The sequence below is a fragment of the Lynx canadensis genome, chromosome D4 (assembly GCF_007474595.2).
Source record: "Lynx canadensis isolate LIC74 chromosome D4, mLynCan4.pri.v2, whole genome shotgun sequence".
NCBI lineage: Eukaryota > Metazoa > Chordata > Mammalia > Carnivora > Felidae > Lynx > Lynx canadensis.
Window position 1 is genome coordinate 12,627,510 of NC_044315.2, and position 18,982 is coordinate 12,646,491.

Consider the following 18,982-nt stretch of genomic DNA (forward strand, 5'->3'; position numbering starts at 1 on the left):
ATGGGCGGAACAGATTGAGGAAGTTTCATAATGTTTGTTTCAGGCTTAGGATGGAAATAGTTGTTAATAGAATGGAAAAATGAGTGGCTGTATTTGTGGCCTTTCTCCCCCACCTCATCACCCTCTCCTGTCCCACGATCCCATTATTCTTAAACTTTTTCCTTTCTTTAGCTTGTTTTGATTACATTTTCCTATGTCCATTATTAGTCTTAAACCTACTTTATGTTTCTCCTTTAAAGTCTTTTGGTTAATCCTTTTCTTTCTAAGATTGATTTCAATCTTTTTTCGTTTTTTAAAAATTTACTCACATGTTTATAATCTTTGCTTCCTCCCGTTCATTCTTACTGTATGCTCTCTTAGTACTCCACTTACTTTTGTTATTTTTTAGCAAATATTTATTAATTCCTGTGACATGACAAGCCTCATTTTTACCTGCATGCTGCTTTTTGTTCTCCTTTTGACCCATTTTCCTCGTTTTTTTTTCATTTTTACTTTTACATTTTACTGTTTTCATTTTACTTTTACCATAATTGAATTTCTTTTGTTTATTTGTAAGTTCTGATATCCTTCCTCTATTGAGAGACTAGAGGAAACCCTTATTTTAGTAGCAATTAGTGTGTAAGTTTCAGACCCGGAGGGATGGAAGTCGGAGTCTGACCTCGTAATAGAGACAAGTACTAAGAGAGTGTCAAGCTTCTTTATACGTCATTGTTGGAATTCACTATATCTGACGTTGTTTCTTATGGCAAACTTTATACTCGTGGACCTGCCGAAAGGATATCAAAAGGGTTTTTTCATAGATTGGTTTTTCCTGCACCTTGATTTTAGTATATGACTTAGTTTAAGCTAGTAGTGCATTAACTTCTGTTTTTTTGAATTAATTGCAAGGAATATGAAAATGTCCGTCAGGAGTATGAAGAAGTTAAGCTAGCTCGAGACCGAGTGAAGGAAGAGGTCAGAAAACTTAAAGAAGGGCAGATCCCTATGACACGTCGAATTGAGAAATTGAGAGGCAGCGTTACAGTTTGGAGGCTCGAATCAAAGAGAAGGTACTCTCTGGCTCATTTTGAATTTCTGTGTTTATTTTAGCAAATACAAGAGCTCTTTTGCCATCTTTTAAGATATTTTGTAGATGGACTTGTAGCTTTCATCGTTTACATTCTCTGACTGAATTTGGCCACCACAGGGTTCTTAGGGTCTAATCGTCACATTTGGACAGTTGCTACTTTATAGAAATTCCAAGATACAAAAGGGAAAACTGAAATGTGATTGTTTTAATTTTAAGAGGATTCAGAGTAGTGTTCCTAGAAACATTGAACTCCTTTTGTGAGCGTATTGTAGAAAACCTTGTGTGTCTTAGAATACATAGTATTCTATGTATTCTATGCCATATTCTGTGGCATATGGAATATACTATTTTTTTAAAAATGTATTTAAAACATTTAAACCTAAGGGTGCTTGAGTGGCTCAGTGGTTAAGCAACTGACTCTGGTTTGCCTGAGGTCATGATCTTGGGGTTTCTAAGCTGGTGCAGACCTGCTTGGATTCTCTCTTCCTTTCTTTCTGCCCCTCCCACGCACACACACGCATTCTCTCTCTTTCGCACGCTGTCTCTCTCTCCTCTCTCTCTCTCTCTCTCTCTCTCTCTCAAAACAAATAAACTAAACATTTTAAACCTAAATTAAAAATTTTATGGTCATGGCTGTTAACTTTAGGGAGATTTTGGAATCAGATGTTAAGAATGGTTTAAACTATGGGGTTCCTGCTATCCTAATAGGATATTTTTAGGATCAGATGAATAACATGAGATAATAATGTGAAGAAATAAAACATATGTATGCATATTGCTACAGCTGTTGTTAATATCAATAGGAATAACCTTTTATAGATTTGTAGGTAACTTAGTATTTTTGGTGATGATTATGAATTTGGTTTGAAAGAAATCATGAAAAAGCGTTGTGGGTTAATTTAATATTTTGATGGCTGGGGCCACATAATTGCTTGCTTGAGATTTTAACTAAATTCCCCTCCTTCTGGTTCAATCTTACAGGCAACAGATATTAAGAGACATCTCAAAAATGCAAACAAAAGCAAGATATTATAGAAAGGAAAGATAAACAGGTAAGATTTTGTATTGACATTTTTATTATGCTAATTTACCCTAACTTTTTTGTGTTCGGGTCTGGATTATGGGACGACTTTTTGTTTGGGAGTTGTTTTAAAGTTTTCTTCATTCTCTGCCTCTTAATCTGTGAGGGATACTAAGATCTGGAAGTAGAGAAGTTGCACAGAGGGTAATTAGGAAAAAATTCTCAAAACTACTTATCAATGAGCATTATGATCTTTGTAACTGGGTGGCTATAGTTTTTTAATGGTAAAATTGGATTTAGTTATCTCAGTAGCAGAAATTAAATTTTAAGAGATTCTGTTTATGTTAAGATAGGACATTACAAAGCTAATGCAGATTCTTTGTGCACAGGTGTGGGGCTTGATGGCAAAATTATTTTAGGATGACTATGCAAGAAGACGGGCTTTTTAGCTAAGAGATCCCAGCTATATGTGGGGTTTTGTTCTTTAGAACCATTCAGAAACTAAAATTTGAATTACCTCTCTTAGGGAAAGGTGTATAACCTGAAGCATTCCTGGCAGTTGAAGCATTATGTTAATCTTCCAGTTTTCAGCCTCACCCTTTTTTCTGTGCCTTCATTTTCAAAGCCCAGGCAGGCACCTCTCTAATTTCTCCCGAGAATAAACCTCACATTTCCATGGCAGAAGCTAGGCTGTCCGTGTCAGGTGCTCAGGTTGTCTGTACGGATGGGGTGCAGGAGGTAGGGCAGGGCAGTCCTTTTGTACTTGCCATCTCTAGTTGTTGAGAGTCTCTGGGATTTGTATTTTGGTTTTTGTTTGGAAGAGTCTTTTCCGTGTCCTTTCATGCCTTTTACCCTGTAGCTCTTAGACTAACTAGGCTGCTAAATTAGTTGTCCCTGTGCTGTCTCTCCTTTTATGAATGTTATTGAAATCTCCCAATTGCTGGTGTCTCCTCCCTTGTTCCCTCTATCCTTGTGGGAGTGAACCCTTTTTTTAGAGTTTAGAAGGGAAAAGGCATAAAGATTCATCTTTAAAACCCTGAACAGGAATACAGGTTGATAAGTTGTGTAATCAAACCATCCTTATGTTTCTGTCACACATCTTACTTGGTATTTTAATATATTGCTGGATTCAACTAGAAAATCTTGTATTTAGGATTTTTCGCACCATGTGAGATTGGCCTAAAATTTTCTTTTGTTTCATCCTTAACTGGTTTTTCAGTGTTCTGCTGACTTCTTAAATAGTTTAATGCTCCTTGAACCAATATTGTCTTTTTTTTTTCCCTAATGTATTTGTTAGGGCTTGTCATTTTTATAAGTTATTTCATTTTTAACTTTTAATAAATAACATTTTAGGGTATAAATACTTTTCTCGTTATCACTTGGTTGTATCTCCTATGTGTTGATAAGTGCATTTCTTTTTTTTCCCTTTAAGATTTTATATTTTCAGTTTAATATTTTTATTCATTAAGATTATATAGGAATTCATACTGTTTTAGTGTCTATGAATATGTAATTTCAAAACCTTAATGTAGAGTTCTAATCTGTTCCTTGATGGTTAATAAATGTCGACTTTATTGTAGATATTTTGAGATCTCTTTGGACTTTTATATTTGGTTTTATACATGTTCTTTATATATATTCAAAAAGAATGTGTATTCAGTCTTTAGGTGTGGAGTTTTATATGTGTGTGTGTATATATATTTGTATGTATGTATGAATATACTTACATATGTGTTAGAACAGGTTTACCATGCTTATATTATGCAGATGTTCTACATACTTTCTTACCTACCTGATTTATCCATTTTTAAAGTGAAATACTTTCTGTGAGTGTAGATATGTCTATTTTGCCTCAAAATTATATTAGTTTTGCTTCCTAGATTTTTAAAACTATGGTGTTTTGTTACTTCTGCATCATGTTTTGATTTATTTGATCTGGTATGAGTAGTATATACTGGGTTTTGTTTTGTAGTTTTTGTTAATTTCGTGTGTTGACACTTTTTCATACAGTAAGGGAGTTGAACCAGTTCCATTACTGTTGTTTTCTACTTACTATGCTTTTGTTTGATTTCTCCTGCTTCCCTTCCTACTTTCTGTTGCTGTTGATAAAGGTTTTCTTACTCCATTTTCCCCCTAAAATTATATATTCTAAGCCTATTCTACTGATTACTCTTAAAGTTTAAATAACATGTTTTCATAGTTATCAGCATTTGTATTCTTCCATTTAATTAAGATACTTTCTCTTCCTCCGCTCCATGTCTGTACTCAGAAATTTTACTTGTCAGTTATTTAAAATGTTATTTTTTACCATCTGTGGTTATTTAGACTTAATATGTTTTATTGGCTTTTTCGATCTTAGTACTTCTTATATCATCCTTCTGCCTCTTAGGAGGTGGGTTTTTGTTGTTTTTTTTTCTTGCTGGGTATTTTCTGTGGGTGTTTTAAGAGATACGCTTTGGGTGATGAACTTTCTGAGGCCTTATATGTTGGAAAATACATCTTTTGCACTCATTCTAGAATATTAATATTGATGAATCAAATTCTAAATTCTAAATTGTTTTTTCTTAACACTTTGACAATCTTTCCTGTGTGTCCCATGAGGTCCAGTATTGTTCCTGAGAAATAGCAGATATGAGAGATAGGCCCTTGAAGAAAAAAGAAGGGAAATTAAATTGATTCTAAATGCTGTGAGAAACTCAGAGGGTGTTGGAGGTTTTTAAGCCAGAGAGAAACAGTATTTCATATATTTTTAATAACACCCAGGATTGCCTTATGGAGAATGGACCATGTGGGACGAAAAAGTAGAGGGTTCAGTTATGAGGCTGCCGAGGTCGGCTAGGCACATGAGAGAACGGTGGCTTCCCCTCACGTGGTAGCAGTTGACAAGCTAATTTAGAAACTGAACCACAAAATTGCTGAGGGAGTAGATAGAAGGATTGAAGTGTGGAGGAATCAAGGATCACATCTAACATTTTCACTTCACAACTGGATGGATAATTGTTCCTTGTACTGAAATGAGGATTGCGAAGAGGGGGGAAATGAAGAGTTCTGTTTGACTATAGAAAGTTTCATCCTTTTACTTTAAACCTATTTGTGTCTTCAAATCTAAAATGTGTTTCCTAGGGCACCCGGGTGGCTTAGTCGGTTAAGCATCCAACTTCGGCTCAGGTCATGATATTACTGTTCGTGGGTTTGAGCCCCACGTTGGGCTCTGTGCTAAACAGCTGGGAGCCTGGAGCCTGCTTTGGATTCTGTGTCTCCCTTTCTCTCTGCCCCCTCCCCTGCTCACACTCTGTCTCTCTCTCTCTGTCTCTCTTTCTCTCTCCCTCAAAAATAAATGTTGAAAAAAAAATTAAAATGTTTTTCTGGTGGATCACGGCTTTTCCTTTGTCTAATTGAAATAAATATTAACGTACAGTGTTAACGCTGGTTTCAGGTGTACCACATACTGATCAACAGTTCTGTATATTACTCCTTGCTTATCATAAGTGTAGTCATCACCTATCATCATACGATGTTATTCCAATATTATTGACTGTTTCCTTATGTTCTTTTCATCTCTGTGGTTTATTTTATAACTGGAGGTTTTTATCTCCTTAATCCCCTTTACTTCACCCATCACCCCACTCACTCCCTTCTGGCAACCACCAGTTTGTTTTTTGTACTTAAGAGTCTTTGTTCATTTGTGTGTTTTTTAGATTCCATATATAAGTGAAATCATATGGCATTTGTCTTTGACTTATTTCACTTAGCATAATTCCTCTAAGTCCATTTATGTTGTTGCAAATGGAAAGATCTCATTCTTTTTTATGGCTAAGTAATATTCTGGTTGTGTGTGTGTGTGTGTGTGTGTGTGTGTGTGTGTGTGTGTTCTTATCCATTCATTTACGGATGGACACTTAGGTTGCTTCCATATTTTGCCTGTTGTAAATAATGCTACGGTAAACGTAGGGGTGCATATATATTTTCAAACTGGTGTTTTTGTTTTCTTTGGGTAGTGGAATTACTGGATCTTACAGCATTTCTGTTTTTATTTTTAAGTTTTCAGGGAACCTGTATACTGTTGTCCACAGTGACAAATGGTCAGTACCATTTTATATTCCTTCCAGCAGAACACAATGGTTACATCCTTGCCAACGCTTGTTAATTGCCTTTTTGATACTAACCTTTCTGACTGGTGTTAAGTGTTCACTCAATTGTGGTTTTGATTTGCATTTCCCCAATGATGAGAGATGTTGGGCACCTTTTTATTTATCTTTTGGCCATCTGTATGTCTGCTTTGAGAGAATGTCTGTTCAGGTTCTCTGCCCATGTGTTAATCAGGTTGGTTGTTTTTTGTAGTTTTTTTTGGTATTGAGTTGCATAAGATCTTTATATATTGGATATTAACTTCTTACCAGATTGGATATTAACCTTGTATTGCATGCAAACATCTTTTGTTCACTGGATTGCCTTTTTGTTTTGTTGATAGTTTCCTTCACTGTGCAAAAAGCTTTTCATTTTGGTATACTAGTAGTTGTATTTGGTATACCAGTAGGCCCAATATTTATTTTGCTTTTGTTTTCCCTTGCCTGAGGAGACATAGCCATAAATACCTTGCTGAGGACAGTGTCAAAAAAATTACTGCCTATGCTGTCTTCTAGGAGTTTTATGGTTTCAGGTCTTACATTTAGGGAATTTAATCCATTTTAGTTAATTTTTGTGTATGGTGTTAAGGAAGCAGCCCAGTTTCATTCTTTGACACGTAGCTATTGAGTTTTATCAACAGCATTTATTGAAAAGACTGTCTTGTCTTTATTGTGTATTCTTTCCTCCTTTGTTGTAGATTGACTATATGGGTGTGGGTTTATTTCCAGGCTCTGTGTTCTGTTCCACTGATCAGTGTGCCTGTTTTTTTGGACTGGTACCATACCGTTTTGATCACTGTAGCTTTGTAGTATATCCTAAAATTTGGTATTGAGATACTTCCAGCTTTGCTTTCTTTCAAATTTTCTTTGGCTATTCAAGATCTTTTCTGTTTCCATCCAAAGTTTAGGATTATTCTAATTCTGTGAAAAAATGCTCTTGGTATTTTCATAGGGATTGCATTGAATCTGTAGATTGTTTTGGACAACAGAACAATTTAATGATACTAATTCTTCCATTCCATGAGCATGGTCTGTCTTTCATTTGTGTCACCTTTGGTTTCTTTTATCAGTGTGTTATAGTTTTCAGAGTGTATGTCTTTCACCTCCTTGGTTAAATTTATTCCTCGGTATTTTATATTTTGGGGGTGCAGTTATAAATAGGATCATTTTCTTAATTTCTCTTTTTGCCCTTATATTAATAGTGTATGGAAATGCAACAGATTTCTTTATATTAATTTTGTATTCTGCGTCTTTACTGAATTCACTTATCAGTTCTAACAGTTTTTTGGTGGAGGCGTTAGAGTTTTCTGTATGTTAGTGTCACGCCATCTGCAGATAGTGACAATTTTTACTTCTTTTACCAGTTTGGATGTCTTTTATTTTTCTTGTTTGGTTGTTGCAGCTACAGCTTCCAGTATTATGTTGAATAAAAGTGGTGATAGTGGATGTTCTTTTCTTGTTCTTGATCTTAAAGGAAAAGCTTTCAGTTCTTCATCGCGTGTGATGTTAGATATGGGTTTTTCATAGATAGTCTTTATTATGTTATGTTTATCTCTAAACATGAATGGATGTTGTATTTTGTCACATGTGTTTTTTCTGCATATATTGAGATGGTGATAGGATTTTTATACCAGAGTATCACATTGATTGATTTGTGAATATTGAACCACCTTGCGTCCATGGAATAACTTCTACTTGGTCATGGTGAATGATCCTTTTAATGTGCTGTCGAATTTGGATTGCTAATACTGTACTTTGTTGAGGATTTTGCATCTGTATTCATCAGATACTGACTGGCCTGTAGTTTTTTGGTTGGTTGGTTGGTTGGTTGGTAGTATCTTTGGTTTTGGTATTAGCGAAATGCTGGCCTCATAGAATGAATTTGGAAGTTTTATTTCCTGTTCCAATTTTTGGAATAGTTTGAGAATAGGTATTAACTCTTTAAATGTGTAGTAGATTTCACCTGTAAAGCCCTCTGGTCCTGGCCTTGTTTGCTGAGAGATTTTTGAGTAGTGATTCAATTTCATTACTAGTATTTGGTCTGTTTGAATTTTCTGTTCTTCCTGATTTGGGGAAGTTGTAGGTTTCTAGGGATTTATCCATTCCTCCTAGGTTGTCCTATTTGTTGGCCTATAATTTTTCATGATATTTTCTTATTTATATTTCTGTGGTGTCCGTTATTTCTTTTCCTTCACTTGAGATTTTATTTGAGTCCTCCCTTTTTTTTTTCTTGATGCGTCCAGCTAAAGGTTTATCGATTTTGTTTAATCTTTTCAAAGAACCAGGTCTTGGTTTCTTTTATCTTTTTTTATCTTTCTATATTTCATTTGTTTCTACTTTCATCTTTATTATTTTCTTCCTTTTACTAGCTTTGGGTTTGCTTTGTTCTTTTTCTAGCTTCTTGCAGTGTAAGGTTAGGTTGTTTGAGATTTCCTTGTGGAGATAGGCCCTGTATCACTACGAAATTCCCTCTTAGAACTGCTTTTACTGCGTCCCAAAGATTTTGGCCCATTGTGTTTCATTTTCTTTTGCCTCTGTATTTTTTATTTCCTCATTAATTTCTTGGTTGACCCGTTCATTGTTAAGTAACATTTGTTTAGCTTCCATGTGCTTATGTTCTTTCCAGATTTTTCTTGTAATTGATTTCTAACTTTATACCATTGTAATCAGAAAAGGTGCTTGATATGATATGATTTCAGTCTTCTTAATTATTGAGACTTTGTGGCCCAATGTGATCTATTCTGGAGAATGTTCTGTGTGCACTTGAAAAGAATGTGTATTCTGTTTTTGGATGGAATGTATTGTATATATCTGTTAGATCCATCTAATCTAAGTGTTGATCAAAGCTACGGTTTCTTTGTTGATTTTTTTTTTTTTTTGGTCTGGATGATCTTATCCATTGATGAGGTGTTAAAGTCCTCTACTATTAATTCTCACTTTGTTAATATTTACTTTATGTATTTAGTTGCTCCTTTGTTGGTTACATAGTTATTTACAGTTGTTATATCTTCTTGCTGGACCGATCTCTTTATCAGTGTGTAGTGCTGTAGTTCTTTGTCTCTTGCTTTAGTATTTTGTTTTAATGTCTGTTTTGTCTGATATACACACTGCGACCCTTGCTTTTTGTTGTTCTGCTTTATTGCATGGAATATCTTTTTCCATCCCTTCACTTTGGTCTGTAGGTGTCTTGATGTCTGAGGTGAGTCTCTTAAAGGCAGCATATACATGGGTTTTTTTTTTTTAATCCATTTAGTCATCCTATGTCTTTTGACCGGAGTGCTTAATCCATTTACATTTGAAGTAATTATTGACAGGTATGTACTTATTGTTGTTCTGTTTATATTGTTTTCTGGTTCTTTTTGTAGTTCTGTTCATTTCTTCTCTTGCTCTTATATTATGGTTGAAATTTTTCTTTAGTGTTATGCTTGTATTCCTTTCTGTGTTTTTTTTGTGTATCTCTTTTAGGTTTTTGATTTGTGGATACCACTGAGTTCATATATAGCATCATATGTGTGTAGCAGTCTATTTTAAGTTAGTGGTTCCTTAAATTCAGACACATTCTAAAATCACTACATTTTTGCTCCCCCTTTCACATTTTATGTATATGATACTGTACTTTACATCTTTTTATTTGGGTATCCCTTGACTAATTTTTGTAGGTGTAATTGATTTTACTACTTTTGTATTTTAACTTCCATACTGACTTTATAAGTGATTAATCTACCTTTTATTTTTTTATTATTTTTTTTTTTAATTTTTTTTTTTTTTTCAACGTTTATTTATTTTTGGGACAGAGAGAGACAGAGCATGAACGGGGGAGGAGCAGAGAGAGAGGGAGACACAGAATCGGAAACAGGCTCCAGGCTCTGAGCCATCAGCCCAGAGCCCGATGCGGGGCTCGAACTCACGGACCGCGAGATCGTGACCTGGCTGAAGTCGGACGCTTAACCGACTGCGCCACCCAGGCGCCCCTAATCTACCTTTTAGTAGATGTTTGCTTTTACCTATGAGACTTTTTCGTTTCATCATTTTCTTCTAGTTGTGGCCTTTTCTTACAACTTAAAGAGCTCCTGTTAAGTTTAGTGAGAACTCTATTAACTTTTGTTTGTGTGAAAAACTCTTTCATCTCTCCTCCTATTCTAAATGATAACTTTGCTGGGTAGAGTATTCTTGGTTGTGAGTTTTTTTCTTATCGGCACTTTGAATATATCACTGACCCTCCCTTTTGGCAGGCAGAGTTTCTGCTGAAAAATCACCTGATAGCCTTAGGAGGTTTCTCTTGTGTTTAACTTTTCTCTTGCTTCTCTAAAAATTTTCTCTTTATCATTACTTTTTGGCATTTTAATTATTATGTATCTTGGTGTGGTCCTCCTGGGATTTATCTTGTTAGGGGCTGTCACTGGTTCCTAGACTTGGATGTTTTTCCTTCCCCAGATAAGGAAATTTTTAGCTAGTATTTTTTAAAATAAGTTTTCTGCCCCCTTTTTTCTCTCTTCTCTCTCTCTCTCTCTCTCTCTTTTAATGTTTACTTATTTTTGAGAGAGAGACAGAGACTGAGCATAAGTGAGGGAGGGGCAGAGAGAGAGGGAGACACAGAATCTGAAGCAGGCTTCAGGCTCCGAGCTGTCAGCACAGAGCCCACGTGGGTCTCAAACCCACAGAACACAAGATGATGACCTGAGCCAAAGTCAGACACCCAACTGACTGAGCCACCCAGCCGCCCCACCCTCTCTTCTCTTTGTGGGATCCCTATAATGTGAATGTTATTATGCCTAATGATGTTGCTGAATTCCCTTAACCTAGCCTCATTTATGTATTATTTTTTCTTTTTGATATTCAGCTTGATTGCTTTCATTACCCCACCAGATCATTGATACATCCTATAATCTGTTGATTCCTTTAGTATATTTTTTCAGTTATTAAATTCTTCTACTCTGTCATATTTCTTTGTTGAAGTTCTCATTGAGATCATCTGTTTTCTGAAGTCCCAATTTTGTTACCTTTGTTTTGAGGTTTTTTTTTTTTTTTTTTAAGTTATTTATTTTGAGAGAGAGAAAGACATGAGCAGGGGAGGGGCAGAGAGAGAGGGAGAGAGAGAATCCTAAGGAGACTCCATGCTGTTGGTGCAGAGCCCAGTGCCGGGCTCGATCTCATGAACCGTGAGACCTGAGCCAAAAAAACCTAAAATCTGACATTTAACCAGCTGAGTCACCCAGGTGCCCCTAAATTCTTTATTAGGCATGTTGTTTATCTCCTCTGCATTTAGCTTTGTGAATTTTGTCTTGTTCTTTCATTTGGGACATATCACTATCTCATTTTGTCTTTTGTTTCCATGTATTAAGTAGGTCAGCTACATCTCCTAGTCTTGAAAGTCATGGCCTTGTGTAGAAGGTGGTCCTGTGGTACCCTATAGCGTAGTCACCCACTGGTCTCCAGAATTTGGTGTTCCAGGAGTGCCCTCTGTGTGGGCTGTGTATGCCCTGCTCTTGCGACTGAGCCTCTCTCACCTCTGGCCTTGCTGGCTGCAGTGACCCCAGATATTTGGTGTGGGTGCACTAGGCGGGGTTTGGTCCCTGCGCTGAGGCCTGAGGTTGCCTCAGGCTTGCTGGTGGGCATGACTTGCCGGCAGCCTAGGTGTCTGCAGTTAGCCTCGATGCCATACTTGCAGGAGCGTCAAAGGCCATAACTGGCTCCCTGCACAGCCAGCTAAGAGTCTGGGCTACTGGAGCTTCGGATGTGCGGGTGTGTGGGGTTATGTCCCCCCAGGGCGGGAGTCACTTTGGAGTGCCGCCACTAACTGCTGGGGCTGTCTGCAGCATATGGTGGGTTAGGGGCAGTTGTTTGGGTGGGCTGGCCCCCAGGAGACTGCTTGGGCGGAGCATGTGATGCTAGCAAGGTAGATGGAGTGTTAATGCCGGCAGACAAGCTACCTAAACGGAGGGAATGGAAGGGCAGCGTCATCTGCCACATCGCCAGCACTTTTGTTCCTGGAGAGATCTCCTGAAGATCCCTGCCCCTTTGGTACACATCCTAAGATTGGTCAGTAAATTCACTTGTCTTACATCCCAGGTACTTCTCAAACTGCTGCTTCTGTACTGTCTTGAGCAGAGTTTTTTTGTTATGTTGGCTCTTTAAGGGCACAGGCTGAATTTCCTCTTGCCCTCTGGCTCTTTCAGAGTTAAATTCTGCTGTTTTTTTTTTTTTTTTTTTTTTAACACACACGCAAATTGGAGAGGGGCAGAAAGAGAGGGAGACAGAATCAGACGCAGGCTCCAGGCTCTGAGCTGTCAGCGCAGAGTCCAACATGGGGCTCGAACCCACAAACTGTTTGATCATGAGCCAAAGTCGGACGCTTAACCGACTGGGCCACCAGGTGCCCCAAAATCTTCCGATTTTTTTTTTTTTTTTTTTTTTTAGTTTTTTTTTTTTTTTTTTCAACTTTTTAATTTATTTTTGGGACAGAGAGAGACAGAGCACGAACGGGGGAGGGGCAGAGAGAGAGGGAGACACAGAATCGGAAACAGGCTCCAGGCTCTGAGCCATCAGCCCAGAGCCCGACGCGGGGCTCGAACCCACGGACCGCGAGATCGCGACCTGGCTGAAGTCGGACGCTCAACCGACTGCGCCACCCAGGCGCCCCAAAAATCTGCCGATTTTTAAAGCCACATGTTACGGTCTTCCCAGTGCCAGGATTGGCTGGTGTGGAGTCTGATCCTCTCACTTCTCTGTGCTTGTAGGGTCTTTGCCATTTGTGGTTACTCCCTCCAGGGCTTTACTTCCCAGAAGTGTCTCTGCCCTTCCTCTCTTTTTTTTTTTTTTTCCTTTAATGTTTGTTGATTTTTGAGAGAGAGAGTACTTGCAAATGCACACGAGTGGGGCAGGGGCAGAGAGCCAGGGAGACAGAGGATCTGAAGCGGGCTCCATGCTGACAGCAGAGAGCCCAACGAGGGAGCCCGAACTCCATGAACTGTGAGATCATGACCTGAGCCAAAGTTGGACACTTAGCCAACTAAGCCACCCACGTGTCCCCTTCCCATTATTTTCTCTGTGGCCTCCTCTTTTCAGTTGACTGTGGAAGATGTGTTTTGCTAGTCTTTCGGATTGCTTTCAGGGTTAGTTTCATAGATGTTACTGTTACCTTGATGTGTCTTTGGGACAAAATGAGCTCAAGATCCTCCTACCTAGACATCTTCTGTATCCATTTTGCCTCTTCCTGCCTTTAATTGGGAGTATTTAATCCATTTGATGTAATTACTGGCAAGGCAGCATTTTTGCTAATTTGTTTCCAGTGTATCTTAGGACTTTTTTGTTCCTCTAGTTCTCCATTACTAGTTTATGTTAATAAGCATTTTCTGTTGTACCATTTAAATTCCCTTCTTTACTATGTATTTTTTGAGCTATTTTCTTTGTGGCTGCCTTTAGGATAACAGTATCTTAAATTATAGTAATCTAATTTATATTAATACCAACTTAATTTCAGTAGTATGCAAAACTTTGCCCCTATATATAGCTCCATTCCATTCTCCCTCCTTTGTGCTGTTACTGTCCTACAAATTGTACTTTAATTAGTATAAGCCTGTTAGCACAGTTTATAATTCTTTCTTCATGCAGTTTTGTTTTTGTAATGATGTTTGATTCTCTGACACCAGCCGTGTCCTACATTCAATTCAGTTTGGATACTAACTACCTGGAATTAGAGCAGACTATAAGCTAAGGGCTTGGTCCCATAGGACAGCCTTTGCTTCATATATTAGTCTCAAGGACCCAGGACCCAGGGCAAGATAAAAGATAAATCAGTCCTGGTACTGATAAAAAAGATACAGTTGGTCTTACTCCCTAGTTCCTGGTTTGGAGTTCTTAACATCCTTGAAATTGCCTGAGTGACAGGAGTATCTTTTGTTATTGATACCTGCACTTTTGCCGGACTTGACTACAAGTGCAGGGATTCCCACGGTCCCCCTTTAGGTTCTACATTCATTACAGTGACTCACAGAGCCCAGGAAAATGTTACACCTAACAATTCCCATTTTTTTGTTTTTTGGGGTTTTTTTAAAAATTTTTATTTACTGATGAGAGAGGAAGAGAGACTGAGCAAGTGAGCCAGGGAGGGGCTGAGAGGGAGACAGAATCCGAAGCAGGTTCCAGGCTCCGAGCTGTCAGTACAGAGCCTGATGTGGGCTCAAACTCTTGAACCGTGAGATCGTGACCTGAGCTGAAGTCAGACACTTAACCGTTTGAGCCACCCTGGTGCCCCAAGAATTTTAAATTTTTAATTAATCTCTACACCCAGTGTGGGACTTGAACTCAAAACCCTGAGATCAGGAGTCTCATGCTCTATCAGTTGAACCAACCAAGGTGCCCTAACAACTGCTGGTTGATTATAAAGGATACAACTCAGTAACAGCCAGATGGAAGAGATGCGTAGGACAAGATATGGGGGTGGGGTGTTCAGAGCTTTCGTTCACCTCTACTAGGTGCTTTGTCTTCCCGGCATATTGACCTCTTCACCAACCCGGAAGCTCCAGAACTTTGTCGTTTTTATTGACATTTTATTATGAGTTTTTATTGACGTTTTATTATGTAGGCATAATTGAATAAATTATTGGCCATTGGTAAATGAACTCCATCTCCAGTTCTTTTCTCCTCCAGGAGGTCAGGGCATGGGGCTGAAAGTTCCAGCCCTCTGATCTTGTGGTTGTTTCTTCGGACAACCAGTCCCCATTCTGAAGCGATCTCGGGGCCCTTCCAAGAATCATCTTATTGGCATAAAATCAGGCATGTTCAAACGTGCTCAGTATCAATAACAAAAGATACTCCTGTCACTCAGGCAATTTCAAGGATGTTAAGAACTCCAAACCAGGAACTAGGGAGTAAGACCAACTGTATCTTTTTTATCAGTACCAGGACTGATTTATCTTTTAAATCAGAAAAGAGAAAAAAGTTACAAACAACAGATACATTTTAACTATTTTTATATTAATTATGTAGTTACCTTTACTGGTGCTCTTTGTTTCTTTGTATAGATTCAAGTTACTGTCTAGTGTCCTTTCATCTTGGCATGAAAGACTGACTTGAGGATTTCTTGTAGGGCAGGTGTGCTAGTGATGAATTATCCCGGTTCACATTTATCTAGCAATGTCTTAAATTCTCCTTTGTTTCTGAAGGATAGTTTTACTGGATACAGAATTCTTGTTCCCACCCCCCCCCCCCCCCCCAGCGCTTTGAATATGACATCCTGCTGCCCTCTAGCCTCCTTGGTTTCTGATGAGGAAGGAGTCAGCTGTTAATCTTCTTGGGGATCCCTTGTACTTGATGAGTTACTTTTATCTTGCTTTCAACGTTTTGTCTTTTAGCAGTTAACAATGATGTTTTTCACTTTATCCTACTGGGAAGTTATTTAGCTTTTTGGATATGCAGATTAATATTTTAGATCGAAGTTGGGAAGTTTGGGGTTTTTAATTTCCGCAGGTAGTCATTCTGCCTGTTTTTGTTCTCTCCTGAGATTCCTATTCTGCATATTTCGATCTACATGATGGTACACTTTGATACACATTTTATTCATTTGTTTTCTTTTCATCAAACTGGATAATCTCAAGTGACTGATGTTCAGTTTCCCTTTGTTTTGCTTATTCAGATCTGCTTTTAGCTCCACTAGTGATTTTTTTTTTAATTTCAGTTATTGTACTTTTCAACTCCACAGTTTCTAGTTGGCTCTTTTTTATACTTGATTCCTCTATTAATCCTCTATTCATTGAGACATTATTTCCTTGTCTTTAGTAATCTAGACATGGTTTTCTTTAGTTCATTGAAAACATTTTTAAAATAGTTGTTGTAAAGTCTTTACTTTGTAAGTCTATTTCTGGACTTCCTCGGGGATATTTTCTATTGACTGCTAATTTTCTGGTGTATGACCTATATTTTGTTTTTGTTGAAACTGGCAGTTTAAAAAGCATGATGTGGCAACTGAAATCATTTGTCCTTCCCTCCCCAGGCTTTTGTTGCTGTTTGTTGATGATGTTTTTGTTGCTGTTGGTTTAGTTACTTTCCTAACTGATGCTTTGAAATTTGTAGTTTTTGTTGTGCGGGACAACGGAAGTCTGTGCTGAGTTAGCATACTGGGCAGATATTTCCTTAAATGATTGCAACCACTCTGTCTCCCAGTCTTTGTTGAGTGTCTCTTCATGCATGTTGGGTCACACCTTCAACACATAGCAGGGCAGTGTTTTTACTTTCCACCAAGATTCAGTAAATGCTCCCTGGGTTGTTGCAAACTTGGGTTAATATCCAGTGCTAGTTTACAGCTCTGTTTTGGGTTTCACTTCCTACTTGCACATAGCCTCAAGGTGAAACATTCTTTGCACAGAGCCTCTGTGAGAGCTTAGGATCTCCTCCAGTCTTTCTGGAGAATGTGTACCATCCTAGGCCTGCGCACTGTCCTACTCATATAGCCTTCTAGATTCTCAGGAGCTTCCAGAGTCTCCTATGGGTGTCCTCTCCAGCTTTTTAAGTTTTTTTTGGTTAGCTTTGCCGCAACTGTTATTCAAAACAGCTGTGGTGTTAAAACACTGGCCACTGATTGTCTTTGACAAATGCCTTCAGGGGACAGACTTCCAGCTGTGGTGGAGTCACATCAAAAAAAGACAACCTTTGCAAGTAAGGTTTTCGAGTAAGTGCAGATGGATCAGATAATGGCACTTATCTGAGAATGAGAGCTTGAAAACTTTCTAACCTTGTTCTGACCTCTACAGTGGCCGTTAAGTAGCTGATTTGATTTCACTGTGATTGTGGGCAGTTGATTTTCAGGGCTGCCAGCGAACTGGAAGGGAATAGGACATGTTTAAAATCCCACACATCTTGGGGCACCTGGGTGGCTCAGTCGGGTAAGCGTCCTACTTCGGCTCAGGTCATGATCTCAGGGTTTGTGAGTTGGAGCCCCACATCGGGCTCTGCGCTGACAACTCGAGGCCTGGGGCCTGCTTCGGATTCTGTGTCTCTCTCTCTCTTTCTCTTTCTCGCTCTCTCAAAATAAACATTAAAAAAAAATTTTTTTTAATCCCATACATCTTGCTGTTTTTACCAAGATTCAGGCATTTTTCTTGAATAAACAGTCTCCAGGTTATTATAAGCCTTTGATTAAATTCCAGAATTTCAAAAAAGTTAATTTTGACAACTTTTGTCAGTGCTTTCATTGCTTTTTTGGAGGAGAGGATTTTCAGTTTGATTTTGCCATTCCTGATGATTTCGAAATCTTTTCTGTATCTATAAAAAATGTTGCTGGGATTTTAATAGGAATTGCATTAAACGTGTATATCAGTTTGGGGAGAATTGAAACCTTTACTTTATTGGGTCTTCCAGTCTTTCAACATGGTATGTCTCCATCTCTTTAGATCTTTTATTTCTTCAGTGACCACTGTGTAGTTTTCAGCATGCAAGTTCTCTGTGTTTTGTGAGATTACACCTAAGTATTTTTTTCTCTCCCTTTCTCTTTTTAAAAAATAGAGTCCCTGGGATTTTCTGCATAGGCAATCGTGTCATCTACACATGGAGACAGTTTTTTTTTTTTCTGATTTGTATGCCTTTTAATTCCTTTCTTGCCTTACTGCACTGGCTAGAACTTCCCGCACTGTGTTGAGTAAGAACGGCAAGAGTGGACATCCTTACCTCATTCGTGATCTTAAGAGGAAAGCAGTTTGTTTTTTATCATTAAGTGTATTGTTACTGTAGGTTTTTTTTATAGATTTTTTAATCAAGTTTGGTAATTTTCACTCTATTCCTATGTTTCTGGGAGTGTTTATCATTGTGTTGGATTTTGTTAAGTGCTTTTTTTTTTTGGCATTTGTTGATAGGATAGTGTTCATGTTCACCTTTAGCATTGCATTACCTTGACCTTGATTTTTTTTTTTTATCATCGAATCAACCTTACATCCATGAAAATCCTTCTTGGTTGTGGTATATAATTTTATAATTGTTGAATTCTGTTGACTAACAGTTAAAGGATTTTTGTGTCTGTGAGGGATATTGCTCTGTAGTTTTCTTTTTGTACCATCTATTTTTGGTGTCAGAATACTAACTAGCTTTATAAGATAAATTCGGAAGTGTTTCACCTCTTCTGTTTTGTTTTTTATAGAAGAGACTGTGAAGAATTGGTGTTAATTCTTTAAACATTCTGAATAATTCTCAAATGACACTATCTGGGTCTTAAGATTTTGGCGGAGGGAGGGGAGTTAAAATTATGAATTAAATTTAATTAAGAGCTACTCAAATAATCTATTTCATATTTAATGAGTTGTGGTAGTTAGTGTTTTTTGAGGGATTGATCTGTTGTGTCTAAGTTGTCAAATTTGTGCAGAGTTTTTTACTATCCTTTTGATGCCTGTAGTGATACAGTCATACTCCTATTTCATTTCTGATATTGGTAATTTGTGTCTTCTTTTTGGGGAGGAAAGGCAATCTTGCTAGAATATTAATTTTATTGGTTTTTGCAAAGAACCAGCTCTTTGCTTCATAGATTTTGTTGTTCTCTTTTTTATATTGACGTCTGTTCATATCCTAATTATTTCCTCTTTTCTGCTTGATGTGAGTTTATTTTGCTCTTTTTCCGGGTTCTTGAGGTGAAATCTCAAGATTACTGATTTGAGACTTTTGTGTATGGACTTAATGCTATAAACTTGCCTCTCGTCACTGCTTTAGATGTGTCCACAAATTTTGATACTTTGTATTATTATTTTTGTTTAGTTTGATGTACTTTTTCACTTTTCTTGAGAC

General features: G+C 37.7%; 1 protein-coding gene across 1 annotated transcript in view; it reads left to right on the plus strand.

The window, feature by feature from the left end:
* The window catches only part of SMC5 (structural maintenance of chromosomes 5), a 95,947-nt gene that overhangs the window by 27,921 nt on the left and 49,044 nt on the right, over nucleotides 1-18,982 (plus strand). Inside the window, 4 exon segments of the mRNA XM_030293004.1 lie at nucleotides 889-997; nucleotides 1,000-1,049; nucleotides 2,051-2,060; nucleotides 2,063-2,121. Of these exon segments, the coding sequence (XP_030148864.1) occupies nucleotides 889-997; nucleotides 1,000-1,049; nucleotides 2,051-2,060; nucleotides 2,063-2,121 (228 nt within the window).